The sequence below is a fragment of the Musa acuminata genome, chromosome BXJ1-9 (assembly GCF_036884655.1).
Source record: "Musa acuminata AAA Group cultivar baxijiao chromosome BXJ1-9, Cavendish_Baxijiao_AAA, whole genome shotgun sequence".
NCBI lineage: Eukaryota > Viridiplantae > Streptophyta > Magnoliopsida > Zingiberales > Musaceae > Musa > Musa acuminata.
Window position 1 is genome coordinate 2,773,033 of NC_088335.1, and position 20,577 is coordinate 2,793,609.

Consider the following 20,577-nt stretch of genomic DNA (forward strand, 5'->3'; position numbering starts at 1 on the left):
AAGTCATTACTAGAAACTAAGCAAACTTCATAATGTCTATCGACCTCCAATTAGGTCCATTATTAAGTAACTGATGCTACTTGAAATCACAATTGCTCCTGAAGCTGCTAAAAAGATGCTCACTCAAAGCACTAGTAATAATCAGGACAGGCTAAAACTTAAATATGCTTATTTCTTACACAACCAAATCTTTAAATTGTGATATAAAGACAAAATCAATTGTCAATGTTGCAGAAAAAGTACAAAATGCAGACAGTTTCTAGAGAAAGAAAATTAAGATTTGGGTAATTAATCCAATTTATAAAGAACATAAAACTTATATAAATGCATTCCCTTTTTTTCATATCCTGTATATACCAAAGAGGAGATTGGGATAGAAAGAACAGATGAACCTCAAAGGAAACCGCCATCCGTCCATGACGAACCAGATTTTCCATTTTGAATGCCAACCTTGTTAGACAAAGTGTAATTATAATTATCACTGCCATCATCATCTTTCACATCATCATCCCAGCCTGCCCAGCTTTCACCGTTCTGTGTGCCCTTCCTAGGTTGTTCTTTTGTTTCTTTCTCATCCCAGTCAACCCACGAGCCGACGGAATTGTAATTTTTGTTTGAATTTTCTTGAGAGGAATCCCAACCATTGTTGTCCTGACTAAATTTTTGATAGAAACTATTTTTCTCACTCTCTTTCCATGACGAATCATCAGTCTTCCAATTGATACCTTCTTTGGTGTATTCCTCAACTTTTTGTGATGCCATTGCCATAACACCTTTCATGATTCCCCATGTCTTCTGCCCAATCTCGGTGGTTTTTGTTGTAACCACACTCACAGTTTCATTGACTTTATGATCATATCCTGCCTCTTTCATCTGCATTATAAAAAGTACAATTTAAGATACACCTAATGTTTTCCTTGCAATATAACATATTAGCGTGCAGAATGTACAACTCTACCAAAATTATCCCAATCAATCATCATCCGTCTTATGAGTTGCCTGCATAATTTGATATTTTCTACAAATCTTAAAGTGAACAATAAAACCATATGCTATATATAGCCCACAGTGAAGGTAGAAACTTAGAAGGGTAAATTAAAGCAAAAGAACAAGGGAATGTCCTCAGTGGTATCAATGTGGTATGCATAGTGATCTAACATATTGGCAGCAACTCCAGTCATCGTTGATAAGAAGGAAAAGAAAAAAGAGCCAACAACTTGCATTCAAGTACTAGCTACTGCAAGCAGGAACTAGTGACATACCCATCGCATTGTGCTATCTAAACCTGTTTTAAAGTTTACACATGCCGTCCCACATTCTGTCAAAAATAAAAAAATAAAATCTGAATTTTAGATCCACTGACAAAAACTATAGTTGATTGTTCGAATAACAATTTTCACTGAATTTGTCACTTCAACTTGAGGACCTCTTGAATTGCTGGAATCGTGACAGTAGTTTACTAAAATCATTGGACTGAATGATTTAAGTTTGTCAAGACTGAAGCATCTTTGGAGTCATAGGTCTCAACAGGGTTTGCTTATATTTCATTGTCAAAATGACTCCCCAGTCCTTTGTCTTGGAACCTCTCTAAATCTTTAATTGTGCTCATCAGCATTCATGCCCTAATTCTTTTTAAGTTGATTTATCAAGTTGCTAATTTTATCACATAGTTCCAACAACTATGCCTTGAAAATTGCTTCACAGTTATGTTGAAGTCGGTATAGATCAGCACCAACTCTCATCGTTGATTATTTTTAAAAAATAAAAAGCTTTAGAATCAAATCCAAACTAAAGGGGCTTTTAGCTCGTCTACAAACTGAAACAATCGAAACTACTGTAAAGACTGAAGAAGATCAAAAGGATGGATATATGTGAAATAGAAAGATACAAAGAATGCTCGAAGCAAAGAAGAGGGATAAAAGGTCTTGCCTTCCTCAAAAAATATACTCACCTTTCTAAAAGATGTCATGTGTGAAGAACTTGTTAACACAATGTCATGTATCTAACGCATCTAAACCTGTTCCAATCCCAGAGGCTCATCACAACGACATAGCACTTACATTATCCCAGCGTTTTACATAAAGTTTGAGTAACAAAGAGATAATGATAAGACAATGCCTGACCACTCTTCCTACTGCATTTGGACTCTAAAACCAACCCTAAAATGACAGATCTTTAAAACACAAACCTTATAGAATACTAGAAAAATGGAAAAGACAGCTTTACCTAAGAATACAATAGCAACAGGGTTGGCCACATGGATCCTTTCCTACCATTAAAAAATGTATAGGGTATCACTACCACAGCTATGCTTGTCAGGAAAATAGACCTCAAAATAAAGTATAATCCAACAGATTTTAACCACAACAAGACCTTAAGCATACACACATGTACAATTAGAGCACTTACAGAAAAATAGTATCAAAATGGTGCATTTTTTCTGTGATTTGTTCTGACTGAAGGAGAACTCTTGCAACAAGCTTGTATTATTGAGAAGGAGATAGTTATAAGTGAGAGAACCAGATTACAGCTTATACCATCTTCTTCTATCGGACTTTTGTTTTATCAGTTGTAAAACAATTTAATAGCATGTTACTAAATAATCAATTTATATTTACATATATTAAATCAAATGCAATATTAAGAACATGTTTTAAGATAGCAATTACATGTATTTATGCATCAATTCCAACGAGAAATATGTCTGCCATACAAAAGTAAAGATCTTATTGAATTGGAAGTTTTCCCTAAAAATGCAACTTATGATGAGTAAAATCTTGTGGAATCTGAACATCATATACAAGGGGCAACCATCATTAGTTGCTTTTTTCTGCCTATAGCAAACATGAACGAAGGAAAGCTAGCATTCCACTATATGTGTAGAGTACATAAAACAACAACTTATAATCTGCAAATTTTAGATAGGAGAAACTAAACAGTACCTTTGAAGTCAGCTCCTTTGTGCCTGCATGGACAACGTTAGCGGCAGACTGTGCAGCAGAGCTTGCAACAAAAGATAGTCGACCAAGGCCCTATCAAAATGAATGAATAATCAGACGAAATTGTTCAACTCAATCAGTACATGACATAATCAGACAAAAATGTTCAACTTATTCAGTACATAACAGTTGGACTATTCTTGCCTAAGGTCATTAGACCTAGTGGAGCTAAATGGCATTGAGGATTCAACAAGATCAGCCATCAAATACTTGGGACCACATTGATCTTGCTGAAAATTCACATAATTCTCAACTCATGCTTTGTTTCTTACAAGAATTTATATTAATGTATTATTTCCACAATAGACAAAAAAACAGAAAACTTGTAAACAAAATGATAACGAGTGCACAAAATGGTATACAGTGAATGAGCAAAATTTGCAATCTGTGTCTTTATGCAGATACTTATAAGTAACAACAATCCTGGTTCATGTATTCCATGAAAACAACATAGCAGACCAAAGGATTGCACCTCCGAAGGTCTAGAAAAGCTTACCTGTCAGATCAATTATCAATCAGCAAAATCAGCATACTCTAATACATGTAAACCCAGATACTAGATAGGCAAGTAACTAGCGAGAATAAGTTATGTGCAAATTTTATGTGCCTTGTTGATCACCTGAGAAACGACTGAAACTGTATCTCGGAGCGCATCACCCTGCGAATTGTTCCTTTGAGAAGGAGGTGGCGTCGACCCAAATCCCACATATTTTCCCCCCTGCGATGGTGGGATTCCTTCAGGCCGAGAATCATTTTCCAGCATTTTCCTTGCAAAAAAGCTCTCCTTGTTATCCGCCGATGCCTCCAGCTGCGCCCTGGTGTAGATATCCTCCGTCGATCTAGATCTGGGCGGTTGCTGCACCCCTCCAACCCCACCGCCGCTGCCAGCCCTAAAATCACCCGCCGACTGATTCCTCCTCATATCAGGAAAAGACGCGGACTGGAAGTCATCATTGTCCCAACTATCCCAACCACCGTTGCTCGACGTGTTCCCTCCTTTCCCACCGCTCCGTCCCAACGGCGGCTTTCTGGCCCCGGAACCGAGCGTTTCCTTGACGACCGGAGGGTCCTGCCAGGGGCGGCCCTCGGCGAGCGCCTGGATGCGGTCGCGGTAGACAGCAGCAGCCCGGGTGTTGTACTTGGCGACGATGTCGGTCTCCTTGGGGACGCCGTAGCGGGCGACGAAGGCGTTGAGGCGGTCGTTCCCGCCGGCCTCCATCTTCTTGAGTTGGATCTCGGACCACGAGTCCATGGTGACGGAACGGACGAAGCTGATGTGGACACCGAGGCCACGGTGCTTGCCGGAGCACTCGAGGCACATGAAGACGCCGTAGGAGACGGAAGCCCACTGCGGGTTCTTCTGGGCGCAGTCGACGCATGTCTTGTTCCCCGGCTGCGTCTGGAGTTCGCGGAGGCGTCGCGAGGCCGCCATCCCGATCACGATCCAAAAAAATCCCGGATCCCGAATCACGGATCTCGGATCCGGGTGAGGCTAGGGATCGATCTAAGAGGGGGGGAAGGATGAGGAGGAGAGAGAGGCTTTAGGGATTCGACGAGCCTCTCCTTCCTCCTCCAGACCAGCCGTCGATTCGGAGATCGCCGACACTGCGTTCACCTTTATTTCCTTTCGAGGGAAAGTGAACGGTTGGATCGCTCACGAGCAGAGAGATGAGCGGTTAGATCGTGGACAATTGATGGGCAGTCGGTGCCTTAACAGTGGTTCGTGACAACGTCTTGGTTGGTAGGTTACGACGAAGACAGCCCATAGTGTGTTGGCTGCGCAACAGCCGTCGGCCAGATTTAAAACACTTCCTACTCGTTTGCTAGACCACCAGCCATATTATCGAGGCCTCACTTGTGGAACCCACATGTGAACCAATAAACAGGCAGGTAAACTTTGATGTTTCCGGAAAACAATAGTTGAAGGTACGCGTAGGTCGAGACCTCGAGTCTTTTGAGCCTTATTGGGCTCCATTTAGGCCCATATTTGATGGGCTTACGAGCAGTTCGCGACATCACTGTGGGTTCGGTGGTAGAACAAAACCCTACGTGAACCCTTGCGGCGATCTTCCGCTGCTCCGCCGCCGTCGTCCGGTTTGCGAAACCCGAGCAAACGCCCTCCATTTCCTTTTTCCCGTTTCTAGGTTCCGATCTGATCACTGCTTTCGGACAACCAACGAGCGAAGGAGGGATGAAGAACCTGAAACTCTCGTCGCAGTTCTCGCGGGATCTGGAGTTGCAGTTCGAGGGGGAAACCCTTCTGCTTTCCGCATTCGACATCGAGCGCAACCGTGTCTTCTTTGCCTCTTCCGCTAATGTCGTCTACACTCTCCAGCTCCCATTGTCTCATGTAAGCAATTGACGAACACCCTTCCGTCTGCAGTCTTTTCTATTAAGTGGTGTTAATTTGTTCCGTGCAAAAACAGGAGTCCACAAAATCTCTTGTTCTAGCCGTTCGATCAGGTTCATGTGCTAAAGCATCATATTGCTGGTGGAATAACGAGAATGAACCTCGATATTCACGGATATTTCTCTTTTTTGCTTGATTTTTCTTTTTTACCTTCACATATCGATGCTTTTGCATTCATTTCAATCCGACGCGAGAAGCTCATCGTTCATCCTACAAAACAGAACCTGATTAAACTGTTCGTTTTACCCTGTAACCCAGTGGAGACTTCTCTTGTTGCTTAATTTGGTGACTTCAAAGATTGGTACTCATTTCATTCTAGTGCAGGAGCTCATTGTGCTTCATCTGTAGTGTGATCGATTTAGTGGGCTACCCACTCATTTGTATTTTGACACACCTTGTAGTTGGTTTATCTCTGATTAATTTATCATTAGTTCTTTTGTATTTTGCTTTTGAAATTTTCTTGAGTGAGTTAGCTTTGCAACTATCATCTTTGAATCATTTTATGGTGTAATGCTGGAAGCTTTTTTCTTTTTTACTTTTTGAAGTTAAAATTGAGGCAGAAACCTCTAACCAAAATTCTAAAATATCTTTAAAATTACTTAATTAGAGATAGTGATTCTTCATTGCCAGATGGCTGGTGGGTTTTTCTTTCATATATTTTTTATAAGTTCCTTAGTTTCTTGCTTTTTTATGTTTTTAAGTTTCTTGCATTCTAACTGTGTGACTGTGTGAGCATAATTGAAATTTGATACAGTATTTGTTGGCCACTATCTTCCATGGTAGGAGGCAAGACACTAAAAATTAATTGCAAGGGATTATTCTTGTAATATTGACATTTTAAATTTGCACATTGATTCATAAGTGTATGAACTTCTCTTTCTCTCTCCCATTTTTTGTGTTGCTAGGATTCATCTTCAGAAGCCGAGCCACTACCTTTAGAACCTGGGGACCACATAACTGCGATGGATTATCTGATGGAGAAGGAAGCACTAATACTGGGATCTTCAGGGGGTTGCTTACTACTGTATAATGTCGATATGAAAACAACTGAAATTGTTGGTGAGGTAAAGGGTGGAGTGAAGAGTCTTGTTTCTAGTCCAGATGGAGCTCTTCTGGCTGTAACTTCTGGATCTGGGCAGTTACTAGTCATGACTTACGAGTGGGAAGTACAATATGAAATCCCACTTGACCCTCAACTTTCCGATGTAAGTTGTACCCTCTTTCTCAACATCGAATTGCATCTAGCTTAACTTTGGCACTTGTTTAACAATAAATGGCGATTATATGTGTGTTTACCCTCAACTTTGGTATTCACTTGGCTTCATGCACACGTACCTGATAATTCAAGACTCCTGTTCAGACGAAATTTTTGCACTTTTAACTTTTTTTCTTCAATATTACATATGTACTTTCAGAATATAGCAATACTCAAGGCTTCTTTTCCCTTCTTTTTGTTGTGGCTTTTGTTTTTCTGAAGAGATGGCATCTATTGCATAGCTTTGACATGGTTATAATACCTAATCTACTATTTAAGTCAGACATGATTGCTATACATATCTAATTGTACTTATGATCTTCATAACGTATAGTTTTTCTTATACCTTTCTTTGTTTTGTGCATATCTCTGATTAAGTTTCTTGCCAGAATGTGAATGTAAGTGACATGGATAGTCACTCCATCAATCATTTTGAGAGCTCCATTTCTTGGCGAGGAGATGGAAGGTTCTATGCTACCATAAGTGGAGTTTATGACTCTTTTTCTTTGCAAAAGCTTAGGGTTTGGGAACGTGAATCTGGAGACTTATATTCTTCTTCAGAGTTTAGGAAGTTCATGGGAACATCCTTGGATTGGATGCCAAGTGGAGCTAAAGTGGCAACCATATGTGACAGGAAGAATGAAAATAAATGTCCTCTGGTAGTACTTTTTGAGAAAAATGGATTGGAGAGGAACTCCTTTCCAATTGACGGGCCAGTGGAAGCAACAGTTGAAATATTAAAATGGAATTGCAATTCTGACCTGCTTTCTGCTTCTGTTATTGGTGATGAGTATGATAGTATCAAAATTTGGTCCTTCAGCAACAACCACTGGTACTTAAAGAAAGACATAAGATATCCAAAGAAAGACAGAGTGAGGTATATCTGGGATCCATCAAAGCCATTGCATTTGATTAGTTGGACACTGTGTGGAAAGATCATAGCCTACAACTTTCTCTGGTCAACTGCTGTTACTGAGACATCGATAGCATTGGTTATTGATAACTCCAATGTGCTAGTTACTCCTCTTTCACTTTCCCTCGTGCCACCTCCCATGTCCCTTTTCAATCTGAAGTTTTCTTGTGCTGTTCAGGATATTTCTTTCTTTTTTAAGAACTCAAAGAATTATGTAGCTGCATGCTTGTCTAACAGTGATTTATGTGTAGTGGAGCTTCCTAGGATGGATTTATGGGATCAGTTTGAAGGAGAAGTATTCAACATTGAAGCTTGTCAAGCTGATTCAGCATTGGACACCTTTATGCATCTCACGTGGTTGGATTCACATGTTCTGCTTGGTGTATCTTCTTTGGGATCTCACAGTTGTTCAGCATCATTAGGGAAATATGTTCTTGCTCAAAAACAGAAGCAACCCCATGGTTACTTGTTGCAGGAGATTGAACTTGTATGTTCTGAGAATTCTGTACCTGAATCAGTTAGTTCTTCAGGTTGGCATGCAAAGATCTCGAAGTTAAGGTCTTTTGAAGAACCTATCATCGCTATTGCCCCCATTCCAAACAAAAAATTTTCAGCCTTTATTCAGTTTCATGGAGGATCAGTTGTGGAGTATTCTTCTTCCAATGTGATGATACCTGAACATTCATATCTTCATGAATTTAAATCTGAGCATGGTTTTTCATCCTCATGCCCTTGGATGAAAGCAGTCCTTGTTCGTGATAATGGCACTTTAAAACACTTGATTTTTGGGCTTGATGATAATGGCAGACTGCATTTTGGGAGGAGAATATTATGTAAAAACTGCAGTAGTTTCTCATTTTACTCCACCACTTGCAGTGTTTCTGAGCAAGTGGTCACACACTTGCTTCTTACCACCAAGCACGATCTTCTAATTATTGTCAGCATGGATGATGTTTTACATGGAAATCCAGAAACAAAAATTGATGGATACAGTAGTTCTAACAACCATGCAGAGGAAAATAAAGACTTGGTGCGTATATGGGAAAGAGGTGCAAAACTGATTGGGGTAATTCATGGGGATGAAGCAGCAGTCATACTACAAACTAATCGAGGTAGCTTAGAATGTATCTATCCAAGAAAATTGGTTCTTGTGTCAATCATTAATGCTCTGGTTCAAGGGCGGTTCAAGGATGCAATGCTCATGGTAAGGAGACATAGGATAGATTTCAACGTCATTGTTGACTACTATGGCTGGAAAGCTTTTCTTAAATCAGCTAAAGAGTTTGTCTGTCAAGTAGATAATCTTGGCCATATAACAGAGTTTGTCTCTTCAATCAAGAATGAGAATGTGATTAGCACTCTCTACAAGGCCTATATTTCACTGCCTGCTTCCAATGAGACCACATCTGGACACACTGAAAGTGTTCACATGGAGAGCAAGATTTCTAGTGTTTTATTAGCTGTGCGGAGAGCCCTAGAAGAACAAATACCGGAAAAACCTGCTAGAGAGCTCTGTATATTGACTACTTTAGCTCGCAGTGAACCTCCAGCTTTGGAGGAAGCACTGAATAGAATAAAAGTAATCCGAGAATTGGAACTATTGAGGGTTGATGATGGTAGGCGAAAGTCATATCCTTCTGCTGAAGAATCTCTAAAGCATCTGCTATGGTTGACGGACCCTGAGGCTGTTTATGAAGCTGCTTTAGGCTTGTACGATCTTAACCTTGCTGCCATTGTAGCATTAAACTCACAAAAAGATCCAAAGGAATTTCTTCCCTTTCTCAAAGGACTTGAAGAATTGCCCCCTCCTGTTATGAGATATACAATCGATCTAAGACTGCATAGGTATGAGAGCGCACTAAAACATATTGTCTTGGCAGGTGATGATTATTACGAAGATTGCATGAACCTTCTGAAGAATAACCCTGAACTTTTTCCACTCGGCCTTCAGTTATTTTCTGACCCTGTCAAGAGATTACAGATCCTAGAGGCATGGGGTGACCATCTTAATGCTGAAAAATGCTTTGAAGATGCTGCTAGGATCTATTTAAGTTGCTCATCACTTCAGAAAGCTCAAAGGGCATATCGTGCTTGTGCTGATTGGAGAGGTGTATTTACAGTAGCTGGTCTCCTTAAACTAGGAAAAGGAGAGGTTCTACTACTAGCAAATGATCTTTGTGAAGAATTTCGAGCACTTGGGAAGCCAGCTGAGGCTGCTAAAATTTCGCTTGAGTATTTAAAGGATTTTGCCAGAGCCGTTGATTATTTAATAATGTCACGAGAGTGGGAAGAGGCTCTCAGAATTGCCTGTATGCAAGAAGAGCTGGATTTGCTCACCCCTGTGAAGGATGCATGTGTAGAATGTGCCACTGCATTGACCTCTGAATACAACGAGGGGTTCGAGAAAGTAGGGAAATATTCTGCCCGCTATCTAGCTGTACGCCAGAGAAGAATACTATTTGCAGCTAAGATTCAATCAGAGGACAGGTCCGTAAATGATGCTGATTATGATACTCTTTCAGAAAGCAGCACTACTTTCAGCGAAATGAGTGCATACACCACAAGGTATGCTTTTTAAAGCAAAGTTATTACCTGTTCCTTCTATTTTTGTGTTCATTAATTTTGTTGGAAAGATCATTCTTAGAACTCTACCTTCCATTTGTTTCCACTGGTTATCAAAGAAAACACATATATGATTGCACAGAAATGGCATCACATATATATATATATTTTTTATCTTGTGTTTTGATGTCACTGAATATTTGTTATCTATACAAACTTGTATCCTTTAAGCTGGCAATTTTCCATTCTGAAGTTGTGTGTAGTTAAGGTATATTGGTCTTATCCATCTGATGGAAGTGATTATAATTAATGCAGTGCTATTATTTTTTTTATAATAGGAAAAATCATGTGTTTGCATTTTTCATCTATACTACAGAACAGAATGACTTCTTAAATTTCTAACTTATATAGAGTATTTGAGCTTGGTTTTTCATGTTTATTGAAGGTCTTTTTTACATTCAAGTAGGTCATACAGTGTAACAAATGGCAATAGGAATTCAGGTTTATTTGACAAGCAAATTGCTAATATTTTCAGAATAAAGATACAAAGTAAAAAAATGTGTTTGCATTTTTCATCTATACTACAGAACAGAATGACTTCTTAAATTTCTAACTTATATAGAGTATTTGAGCTTGGTTTTTCATGTTTATTGAAGGTCTTTTTTACATTCAAGTAGGTCATGCAGTGTAACAAATGGCAAGAGGAATTCAGGTTTATTTGACAAGCAAATTGCTAATATTTTCAGAATAAAGATACAAAGTAAAAAAAATTCGATCTGAAAAAAAAAAGGTTATTTGGAGTGTCATTGTGAGAAAAGGTTCTTTGGGAAGTGGTAGCAACCCAAAAAAATGAAAAATCTTAAAGAGGAGCCAGATTGTATACTCTTTCCAAATTATATTGTGTGAATTAAATTAAATTTACAAGTAACTTTATCTTACTGTTCTTTTCTGCAATTTGTTTGCTCCCTTCGTGCGCTTCATTGCATCGACACCGCAGCTTCATTTTATTACCATTCAGAATTTTGATTTTTGAATCTAAACCGTCTTAGAAAGCATCTTCGGTTTGGACCAGAAGTGTTTCCTGCAGTTAAACATTTTGTTCCTGCCTTTTTGCAACGCTGATTTTTAATTGCATCATGTATTGAGTTTATGTAGCTTTTGATAATTGTGGTACATATACTCTACTGCTTGTGTTGAGCTACCTATTTATTCTGTTTTGTTCATAAAATTTAAAATGGCATAAACTTGTAACTCAAACCAAGAATGACGTGCTGGAACTCTTAACAGGACAGCAAGGGAATCAAGTGCTTCCATCAGCTCAAGTAAAGCCAGTAAGGCTCGTGCGATGAGACATCAAAGACATAAAGGTGGAAAGATTCGTCCTGGAAGGTGCAGTTTTACAATCTTTTTCTGTTCTAACTTGCATTTTCCTCAACTTCCTTCATTACCATTTTATAGTAGATATCAATAACAATTCGAGGAATGGGTGTGACCTGTTCATATTTCTATTCATATTTCTAATTGAATGCATGTCATCGTACAGCCCTGGAGAGGAGCTGGCACTAGTGGAGTATTTGAAGGGCATGTCCCTCACTGAGAGCAGCCAACGTGAACTTAAATCCCTCGTTGTAACTCTTATAATGCTTGGTTTGGAGGAAATTGCCCGTAAGCTTCAATCCGCTGCAGATGCGTATTAAATATCTCAGCAGGCAGCTGTAAGACTAGCCGAAGATACAGTGACAAATGATGTGTTAGATGAGAACACCCATACCTTAGAAAATTACATGAAAAGGTTGAAAGCTCTGTATGTAAAGGCTCTTCCTCGGCTATCTAAAGCGCTGTTACCACCGTTGCAGGTAAAAGACATTGGAAATGAAAGGTTCAGATTTACAAGATCGAATGTATCTGATAGAGTTGTATATGTGCAGGTGCATGAGCTTTTTGAATGCTAACATGATACTGTTATGGTCGTGCGAGCGAATTGGAATGGTCGCCCAAGTTTTCTGCAGAAAGGCAAATCTTATCTCAACTCTCTCAATGTTGCTCATCATGTTGTAATTTCTGGATTTGGGGGATTTAAATAGCTTTTGTTGGCCACATATTAATTGTAAATTGTCTTGTAATGCTCTTTAATCGGAAAGCTTTTTTCCGTGGCTTTCATCATGAACTAATATGCTACAGTAATGTTATTTTTTCACGGCTTGTATAGACGTCATCGTAACAAGCGTTTCTAACGTGATCTGATGTGACAGTTACGTTATTTTGTCACGGTTTATATCGACGCCATCGTAACAACGTTTCAAAGGACGTTTGTACATTGCGGAGATATCCAAGTCAAAGGACATTTGACATCACATCATCGTGATTTCTACTGCGAATCACGAACACTCATCAAATCACCTCCCTCCCATCTCTCTTCGCCGCCTCGCCAAGCGCCGCCATCTTTTCCACCAACACCTTGATCTCCTCGTCGTCCCTTCGGCTTATGACGCGGGCCATCTGCCGCGCCTTCCTCCTCACGCTCTCCCCTTGCTCGCCGACCACCACGTCCCGGATCCCCTTGGCCACCTCCTCGCCCTCGAACTCGCCGAGCACGCCCTTCCCTTTCGTTACCGCCATCCCCACCCCGAGCTCCTCCACCAACTTGGCGTTCGGGGGCTGGTCCAGCTGCAGCGGGAGCGCGATGATGGGCACCCCATACTTCATGGCCTCCACCACCGAGCTCCACCCGCAGTGGGTGAGGAAGCCGCCCACGCCTGGGTGGGACAGGATCTTTCTCTGCGGCGCCCACCCCTCCACCACCAATCCCCTGCCTTCCCCCTTCACGACCCTCTCCACAAAACCGCTCGGCAGAGCAGTAGCCCACGAGCTACTATCGCCGGCAACCGTGGGGAGGATTCCGTCCTTTGGGAACCTCACCACCCAGATAAAGCTCAACCCGCTGAGTTCCAACCCGCGCGCTACCTCCCGCATCTCCTCCTTGCACATGAAGTACTCGCTGCCGAACGTTGCGAGCACGACGGAGGACTTCTCCTTGGCGCCCAGCCACGACATGATCGACCGCTCGGTCTCGCGGTCCTGGTCCGTCAGGCGATCCCGCCCGCTGCTACCGTCGTCGTCGTCGTCGTCGTCCGGAACAAGAGGCCCCACGGGCACGACCTCCTTGTCCAGCACGCAGGACAAGTAGTCGATGTACTTGGCCTCGATCTCCCGGAACGTCCTGATGGCGATGAAGCCCGAGGAGCGGTCCATGCAGCGGAGGAAGCGCTCCCCGTCCGACATGCCGTTGGCAAACCGGTTCATCGTGGCAATGTGTTCCAGGTTCTCCTTCACGCCCAGCGACATGGCCGGGAACGGAAACTCTTCGGTCGGTCGTTTGATGCAGTGGCAGAAGAAGGCCGCGGAGGAAGCGGCGGTGGTGAGGAACTGGATGGCCGGGATGTTGCGGCGGTGCGCCGAGAGGGGCGCCCAAGGTTGGAGGAAGTCGTAGATGAGCAGGTCGGGGTGCAAGGCTTGGAGGAGGAGCCCGAAGTCGGGCTCCGCGAGGTCGAAGGCCTGCTTGAGGGTGGGCATCAGGTGGGACGGGAGGTGTTTGGTGGTGTGGAGGTCAGGCGGGAGACCGGGGAGTGCGGGCAGTTGGAGCTCCACCAGCCGGATGGAAGGGAAGGCATTGGCGTCGAACTGTTCGCGCATGGAGACGAGGTTGGCGGGAGTGGAGCAGAAGTGGACGAACACGTCGTGGCGTGACAAGCGCTTGGCGAGCTCCAGGAAGGGCGAGGCGTGGCCATGGGCGAGCCATGGTAGCATGACCACGCGAAGGCCGTAGTGATCGCCTGTTGAATCCATAGACCCAGCGCGACTCTTGTCACTTGACATTCTTCTCCTTAAGAAGCTATTCTACGGATCCAAGGAGGGAGGGGGTTGGCTTATAAGCCGGAAGAGGGCGATGATAAAATAACACTAGTGGGAAAACAGAGCGAGTGTCATGAGTCTGCTGGCACACTTGACGAGCCGCCACGTATGCACCGCATGGCACCGTATCAGCCACCGCATGCAGGTACTGCTGCTTTCCTGGCGTCGACCTTATCAAAGTTGCCTACCTCCATCTCTATCTCCAAATTCATTTCCTTGTATATTATGTACAAAGCCAACGTCATGGAGAGATGAGAACTATATAATTAAAAGCTGTAGGCAGGAAATTATTGTTTGTGTTCCTTTACATGATTGGAGAGTTCTTAGAAGATCACTGGGTGAATTATCGTGCACTCAATCAGATAGACTCCACTCCGGATAGGAAATGAACTGTGTCACTTCAACGCTCCCGATCCAAAACCAAAGTGCTCGGAGTTCCTCCAGTCTTTTTTTGTCCCTTCTTTTTGTCATTTATTTAAATCATCTGCAACACTATGATTTCGCTGGCACTAACTAAAGCCATCATGTGATATCCTGCTGCTGCACACAATGGACAGCATCTTGAGAGAGCTTCACGGGCCATCATTGAGCTCTATGACAAATTACTGCCAACTGTTTGCTAAATCTCCCCTAAAACCAACCCAGTATGTTCTCAACTCCCTTCCCTCAGTCTCTCTCTCCAGCAGTCTTCACTCAAACATCCCTCAGTTATTTATAAAACATAATATCACTCTACCAATCAAGCCTACACGCATCCAACTTGATTCGGCAGGATGGAGAAAGCATGATTCTTTATACTGACTTCAATTTATAACATACATTAAAAGAAAGGAACACTGACAAATTACTTTTATGTTTCGGGTTTGCAATGAGATCGTAGACAACCTAAGAAGACTGCTAATTCTGCCTTTATCGTATATAAATTTAAATGCAAGAGCAAGAAAATTCAATAAAATAATAACATCTTTCATATAGTATAATGCATGAGAAAGCAAAGGAAACAATACGAGAGAGATTCGGAACGAATATATCAAAAACACTGAAAACCCTTAAGCATCAATAAGAAATCAGCATAAAAAGAACATGAATCTGGGCCAAGTTTCGAATGAAAATTATTAGAACAAGCAACAAGTGTTGTCTAACCAGCTAGCCAACACATACATACCTTTGCCTTTGTAAACATCAGGCTACAAGTAGAAACTTACCTCATAGGTCCAACCAAGAAACAGATTAGCAAGATATACTCGACTTGAAAGATGCTTAAAAGAGTCAATGAATATTTGCATTTCAATGCAGCACGTTTGGAACTATTGAACAGTTCGATCAAGTAGTTTGCAGAAGGGATACCTCCTCCGGGTAAGCAGGAGATGCTCAATTTGCACGGCTTCTAAAGACGTCAAGGCCCATCTCCGTAGGATCAGTTGCTTGCAGTTCGACCTGGATACCATCTAACTCCCCCTTGAATCGGTCCTTGGAGCTTGCATAAAGCATCTTACTGCGCACTCTCGAGGAATCAGGGGACCTTCACATTGACAAAAATACGGGGTCATATCTCAACTGCAACAGCCCGATGGTTACGTTCATTTCGATGCAACAGGAAAACTTACCATGCGATAAAAAAGATCTTACTCTTCTGGCAGTTCTCTTCGGTCACGAAATCGAAGTCATATATGGCATATCTACATTCATCGGTCGGGAGAGCGGCAGCAAAATCATCGTAGTTCGAAGAGGGCTCGCCGACCGTCTCCACGACCACTTCCTTCTGCTTCTCGTCGATCTTGAATACTATGAAACGGTAAGTTCTTTTGGCCTTCAACTCCAAGAATTTGAGCTTGCAATCATCATTGACGGCCATTCCGGACGCCGCGTTTGCCTGCGATATATGATGTTGGAAATTGCGATACCAATACCGATAGCATCATGAACTAACAGAATCGAATCTTGCTTGAGAGCAACCAAAAGAATCATTCTACAAATCCATGCCTAAACCATCACTTGGTCCAAAAGATCAACGCGAAACCAAAATGACAACAGCATAAACGAAGTCAGATCATCGCAATCGAACTCAGATCCATCCCCAAATTGCAGCAAGAAAAGAACCAGACAAAACCCCGGAGGAGCAGCAGCCGATCAGAATACGAGTTGATCGATCATGGATCGGACAACACAAGAATCATAGACGAAACTGATCCAAGAACAGGGATCCGCAACCGCCGGCATCGGAACGGCGACAAAGAGAGGAGGAATAGCATACCATTTCTAGGGTGGCGGCGTAACAGCGAAGAGATCGGTGGCGACAATCCAGGAATCGAACGAGAGAAAAAGGAGGGCTCGGGAGGATCACAAACCAAATGAGATGGGTACACTCTACGTCTTCCGTTGGCTCGGTTACGGTCTCTTGAGGACTTCTCATCACGACGATTCTATAAATACCCGCTGAAGATGCAGATGGGTCCCCTGTAACTTGATGAATCACTATTCGGGTATCGATTCGAGTAAACACAAAAGACTCATGGCTACCTAACTAGATGTGATAAATTCGATGATTTTAACTTTTTATTGGGATGTCACATGTGGAGTCTTAATTGAGGTCGAATATTTTCACTGTCACCTATTATTATGTTTTTCAATTAAAATAGTTTAATAGTCTAGTAATTACAAGCAGGTCTCGGCACTACTTTTATGACCACCAAACCGCCATCTCATTGGTCCACACATCTGACACCCACCATCGCCACTGGAGGAACACGGGCCGTCGATCGACCCCCTCCGATCGAACACAGCGCCGATGGCTACAGCATACAACCAAGTATATCATAACTCAACACCATCAAACAACCAATGTAACGGCAACAACGTTGGAGCAGATGAAATACACACAATCTCATCATCAAACGTCAGAGTGAGACTCAACTTACTCTGCCGATTGAATGAGAATCCTCTCTTTTCGTTTGATCATAAACTAGTATATTACAACAGCAATCATCTTCCATCAGGATAGCAGAACAAAATACGAGGCTCACAAAAAATCAGAGAGTGTTTGGAGAAAACCCTAGGTTCCCAGATCCGAATCATGTCACCATTCAAGAGCTGGTGAACTTGGTGACGGCCTTGGTGCCCTCAGAGACGGCGTGCTTGGCGAGCTCACCGGGGAGGACGAGGCGGACGGAGGTCTGGATCTCGCGAGACGTGATGGTGGGCTTCTTGTTATAGCGGGCGAGGCGGGAGGCCTCCTGGGCGAGCTTCTCGAAGATGTCGTTGATGAAGGAGTTCATGATGGACATGGCCTTGCTGGAGATGCCGATGTCCGGGTGGACCTGCTTGAGCACCTTGAAGATGTAGATCTTGTAGGTCTCCGTCCCCTTCTTCGCCTTCCTCCTTTTCTTGTCGCCGGCCGAACCCGCGCCGTCCTTGGAGGACGGGATGCGCTTCCCGGCCTTGGGCTTCTTCTCAGCTGGGGCCTTCTCGGCCACAGACTTCTTCTCCTTATCCACGGCCGGCTTCTCGGCGGCGGCAGGCTTCTTCTCCGCCGGCTTCTTCTCGGCCTTGGGCGCCATTAGGGTGCACGATCGAGCGGAATAGGGGGATTCACGAGCTAGAAAAAAGAGGAGGGGAGAGGACGATGTCGACTTGCGACAGAAGCTTTGGGTGAAAGCCTCTATAAAGAGCGAAGAGATGCCTACGATTGGTGGATGATTGAAGCATCCGGATTCATGAGTTGTCGATTTTTTGGCCGTCGGATTTGTCGATGCCGAAGTTATCTGGACGGCCAGGAGTATTGCATCGATTTATATAGCCGTTAATTGGGCTACCGGAGGCTCTAACAAAGAGCGCAATCCGACCACAGTTGGGCTCGGATTAGGCCCGTTAAGAGACTGAGCCCAATTCCGATTTCGTCAAATGTCCATCCGTTTCGAGCTTTATTATTATCATAATAATAATAATAAAGAATAATAATAATAATATAATCTATCCTTATCATATTTATCAACAACAGGAAAGATAGAGAGAGGAATGAATTAAAAATTATGACCAATTTGAGTCGGACTCATTGGAGTAATCAATTAATTAACACTATTGTTGAAAAATAATCAAGCAACAGATTGACTATTATAACACAAGACATAACTAATAGTTGGAGAAAAAGTCATATGCTTGTGTTGACAAGCAAATCTGATGTTGAAGAGAAATGATTTTTGTGCATGTTTCATTCTACTGCAATGCAGTGATCTCAAAGGTTGACCCAACTGCTGCATCAAATGTCCATCACTCTGCCAATAAATGGCCAACACAGCATCACATGTTTCAGAGCAGAGAAGTTCGTGATGATGGAAAATAAATGTGTCACCAGTTCTTCCCTTTTCAGGTTGAGTTTGATATGAATTCAATTGCATAGTAGCAGGCAAAGAGGACAATAATTTGCCCTATTTATACTTCTTGCAAATGATGTAACTGTAAAGGTGTTCATATACTATGCAAAGGAGAGGCCACCTGAACAAGATTGGGACCAAGTAAAGTTGCACAGAGACAGGTGTGGTCACTCACCATGTTAGGTCATAATGGCTCAACTTGGATTGGATGCCAACCCAATTTTGGTAAGCTGCTCTTATTTTCTCCTCTCCTTCTTAGATTGTAGCTGAGTAGTTTCCTTCTTCATTTTTAGTGTATCTTCATGTCAATGACATGTAGCATAATAATACTCTTAAAACAGTGGTGGAAGGGATCACCATGAAATTGATCTTGTGTACAGACTCCTAAGGAGCACTTGTGGTAAATCTTAGAAGATCAGTCCTGATTTTACTTTTAGACTTATAAATAGTGATTTGAGGATAGTCTGATCAGTGAAAACATGGTTGGATTTTCTTGATTTTGAGTTGGACTTTTGAGAACTTATAACAATTAAATACTACCTGTGTCAGTGTTTAGAAAATATTAATATTAGAACAACTGTACAAGGTTTTTTTTTGGTTCTTTCACCTGTTTGAAATATCCTGATATATTTTAGAAAATACTTTCAATCTAATACTTAGTTGATGATAAATAAAATTTATTTAAAGATGAAGAAGTCCAAGTTTCTAAGAATTAAAAAGAGAGAATATTTATCCTTTATAATATATTATCTACAACAAAGGTGGTAGGCATCATTTCGACTAAAGAAAAGGGAACTCAAAAAAAAAAAAAAGTGACCAATGGATGATGAGATTAGAGAAGCAATGATGATTTAAAAGGGGGCCTTTATATTTGATGGAATGCATTCGTTTAAGAATGTAACGTTACTAAATACAGAATCGAACAGCTTCGAAGGACTTCAAGTCAAATCACTCTGAGACAATAATTTCCCCCCAAAAGTCCAATTAATTATATTAATAGTGAATTTTCAAAAACAAACTTATACTTTTTAAATTTTATTTTAGTGCACTATCACTTTTTAAATAATATATTTTTTTTAATGATCATTTTATCGGTCATCACCCTCCACCTTGTCATCTCATCTGACTATGTCTCTGTCTTCTCAATCGCTCCCCTTCACCCCAAACAATCATCTAAAACCCTCGTGTGATGACTTGTTGTTGCTCTCCTCTCACTTGCAGCTGTTACCATTGCTTACAGACCCACCCCCTTCCCCCTCTTGCTCGTGGTCCTTGTTATTAGTCACAAAGGAAGAGGGAAGAGGCGTATCATCGATCACCCACAAGCCCTTGCTGCTCTCCTCTTACTTGTAGTCGTCACCATTACTTATAGACCCACCCCCTTCCCCCCCTCGCTCGTGGTCCTTGTTATTAGTCATAAGGGAAGAGAGAAGAGGCGTATCATCGATCACCCGCAAACCCCCCCTCATACTATCAATCATGAGTGAAGAAAGAGATGGAATAGCCTGTGCACTCTCACCGTCGATCACAAGAGAGAAAAAAAAGGAGGGAAGATTGCTGGCAAGGTGTATGATAGTTGAATCAACAGAAATGTCTCTCGTTAGAAATAACTAGTACAATAAAAAAAAAGGAAAGAGACAAAATTACCTTCAAGTATAAGAGCAAGAATTATATATATTATATTATATATATATTCATCCTTATATTAATGATATAAATAATATATTTTTATCTTAAATGTTAATAATTCATGAACCATTTATTGTTATCTTCGTATTCATCTCTCCGAAAATAAAAGGTATGAACTAACGTAATTTTGTTTTCGAGGAAAGGAAAGAGCGGGATGAGAAAATTCAATATAATCCTTTTTGACATGTAAGTTAAAATAAAATATAATTTTTTCAGTATCTAGTAAGGTAAAAAGTAATTTTTATTTCGATTTAGTAATAACTTGACAAAATAATCATCTTTATCTAATGTGGTATTTAATTCATGTGTTGCGTAATAAATAATATTTATTTTTCTTCAACATTAAACATTAATTAGAAAAAGTCAACTAAAATACACATTAAGGAATCGCATTCAAAGTTCAAACCATGACCGTATGATTTCGAGCATATATAATATATGTATATATATATGGTGGGGACCATCTG

General features: G+C 41.6%; 5 protein-coding genes across 5 annotated transcripts; 1 reads left to right on the forward strand and 4 right to left on the reverse strand.

The window, feature by feature from the left end:
* Positions 1-152: 152 nt before the first annotated feature.
* On the reverse strand, positions 153-4,596 carry LOC103996911 (probable ADP-ribosylation factor GTPase-activating protein AGD6). The gene is made up of 3 exons (XM_009417974.3): positions 3,619-4,596; positions 2,943-3,032; positions 153-873 (listed from the first exon to the last, which is right to left on the reverse strand). Exons 1-3 carry the CDS (start codon positions 4,429-4,431, stop codon positions 394-396), a joined length of 1,383 nt encoding a protein of 460 aa, XP_009416249.2. The 5' UTR covers positions 4,432-4,596; the 3' UTR covers positions 153-393.
* Positions 4,597-5,001: 405 nt separating this feature from the next.
* On the forward strand, positions 5,002-12,373 carry LOC135592466 (elongator complex protein 1-like). Its single transcript, XM_065081936.1, has 6 exons — positions 5,002-5,349; positions 6,315-6,614; positions 7,054-10,142; positions 11,427-11,528; positions 11,683-11,995; positions 12,068-12,373. The coding sequence occupies exons 1-5, from the start codon at positions 5,191-5,193 to the stop codon at positions 11,834-11,836; spliced, it is 3,804 nt and encodes a 1,267-aa protein (XP_064938008.1). The 5' UTR covers positions 5,002-5,190; the 3' UTR covers positions 11,837-11,995; positions 12,068-12,373.
* Positions 12,374-12,841: 468 nt separating this feature from the next.
* LOC135594468 (UDP-glucosyltransferase 29-like) lies at positions 12,842-13,985 on the reverse strand. Its single transcript, XM_065084850.1, has 2 exons — positions 12,907-13,985; positions 12,842-12,848 (listed from the first exon to the last, which is right to left on the reverse strand). Exons 1-2 carry the CDS (start codon positions 13,983-13,985, stop codon positions 12,842-12,844), a joined length of 1,086 nt encoding a protein of 361 aa, XP_064940922.1.
* A 1,139-nt stretch (positions 13,986-15,124) lies between these two features.
* Positions 15,125-16,479, reverse strand: LOC135592468 (actin-depolymerizing factor 7-like). The gene is made up of 3 exons (XM_065081937.1): positions 16,306-16,479; positions 15,659-15,924; positions 15,125-15,573 (listed from the first exon to the last, which is right to left on the reverse strand). Exons 1-3 carry the CDS (start codon positions 16,462-16,464, stop codon positions 15,423-15,425), a joined length of 576 nt encoding a protein of 191 aa, XP_064938009.1. The 5' UTR covers positions 16,465-16,479; the 3' UTR covers positions 15,125-15,422.
* Positions 16,480-16,924: 445 nt separating this feature from the next.
* Positions 16,925-17,695, reverse strand: LOC103996914 (histone H2B). The gene has a single exon (XM_009417979.3). The coding sequence runs from the start codon at positions 17,606-17,608 to the stop codon at positions 17,135-17,137; it is 474 nt and encodes a 157-aa protein (XP_009416254.2). The 5' UTR covers positions 17,609-17,695; the 3' UTR covers positions 16,925-17,134.
* Between the last annotated feature and the right edge of the window lie 2,882 nt (positions 17,696-20,577).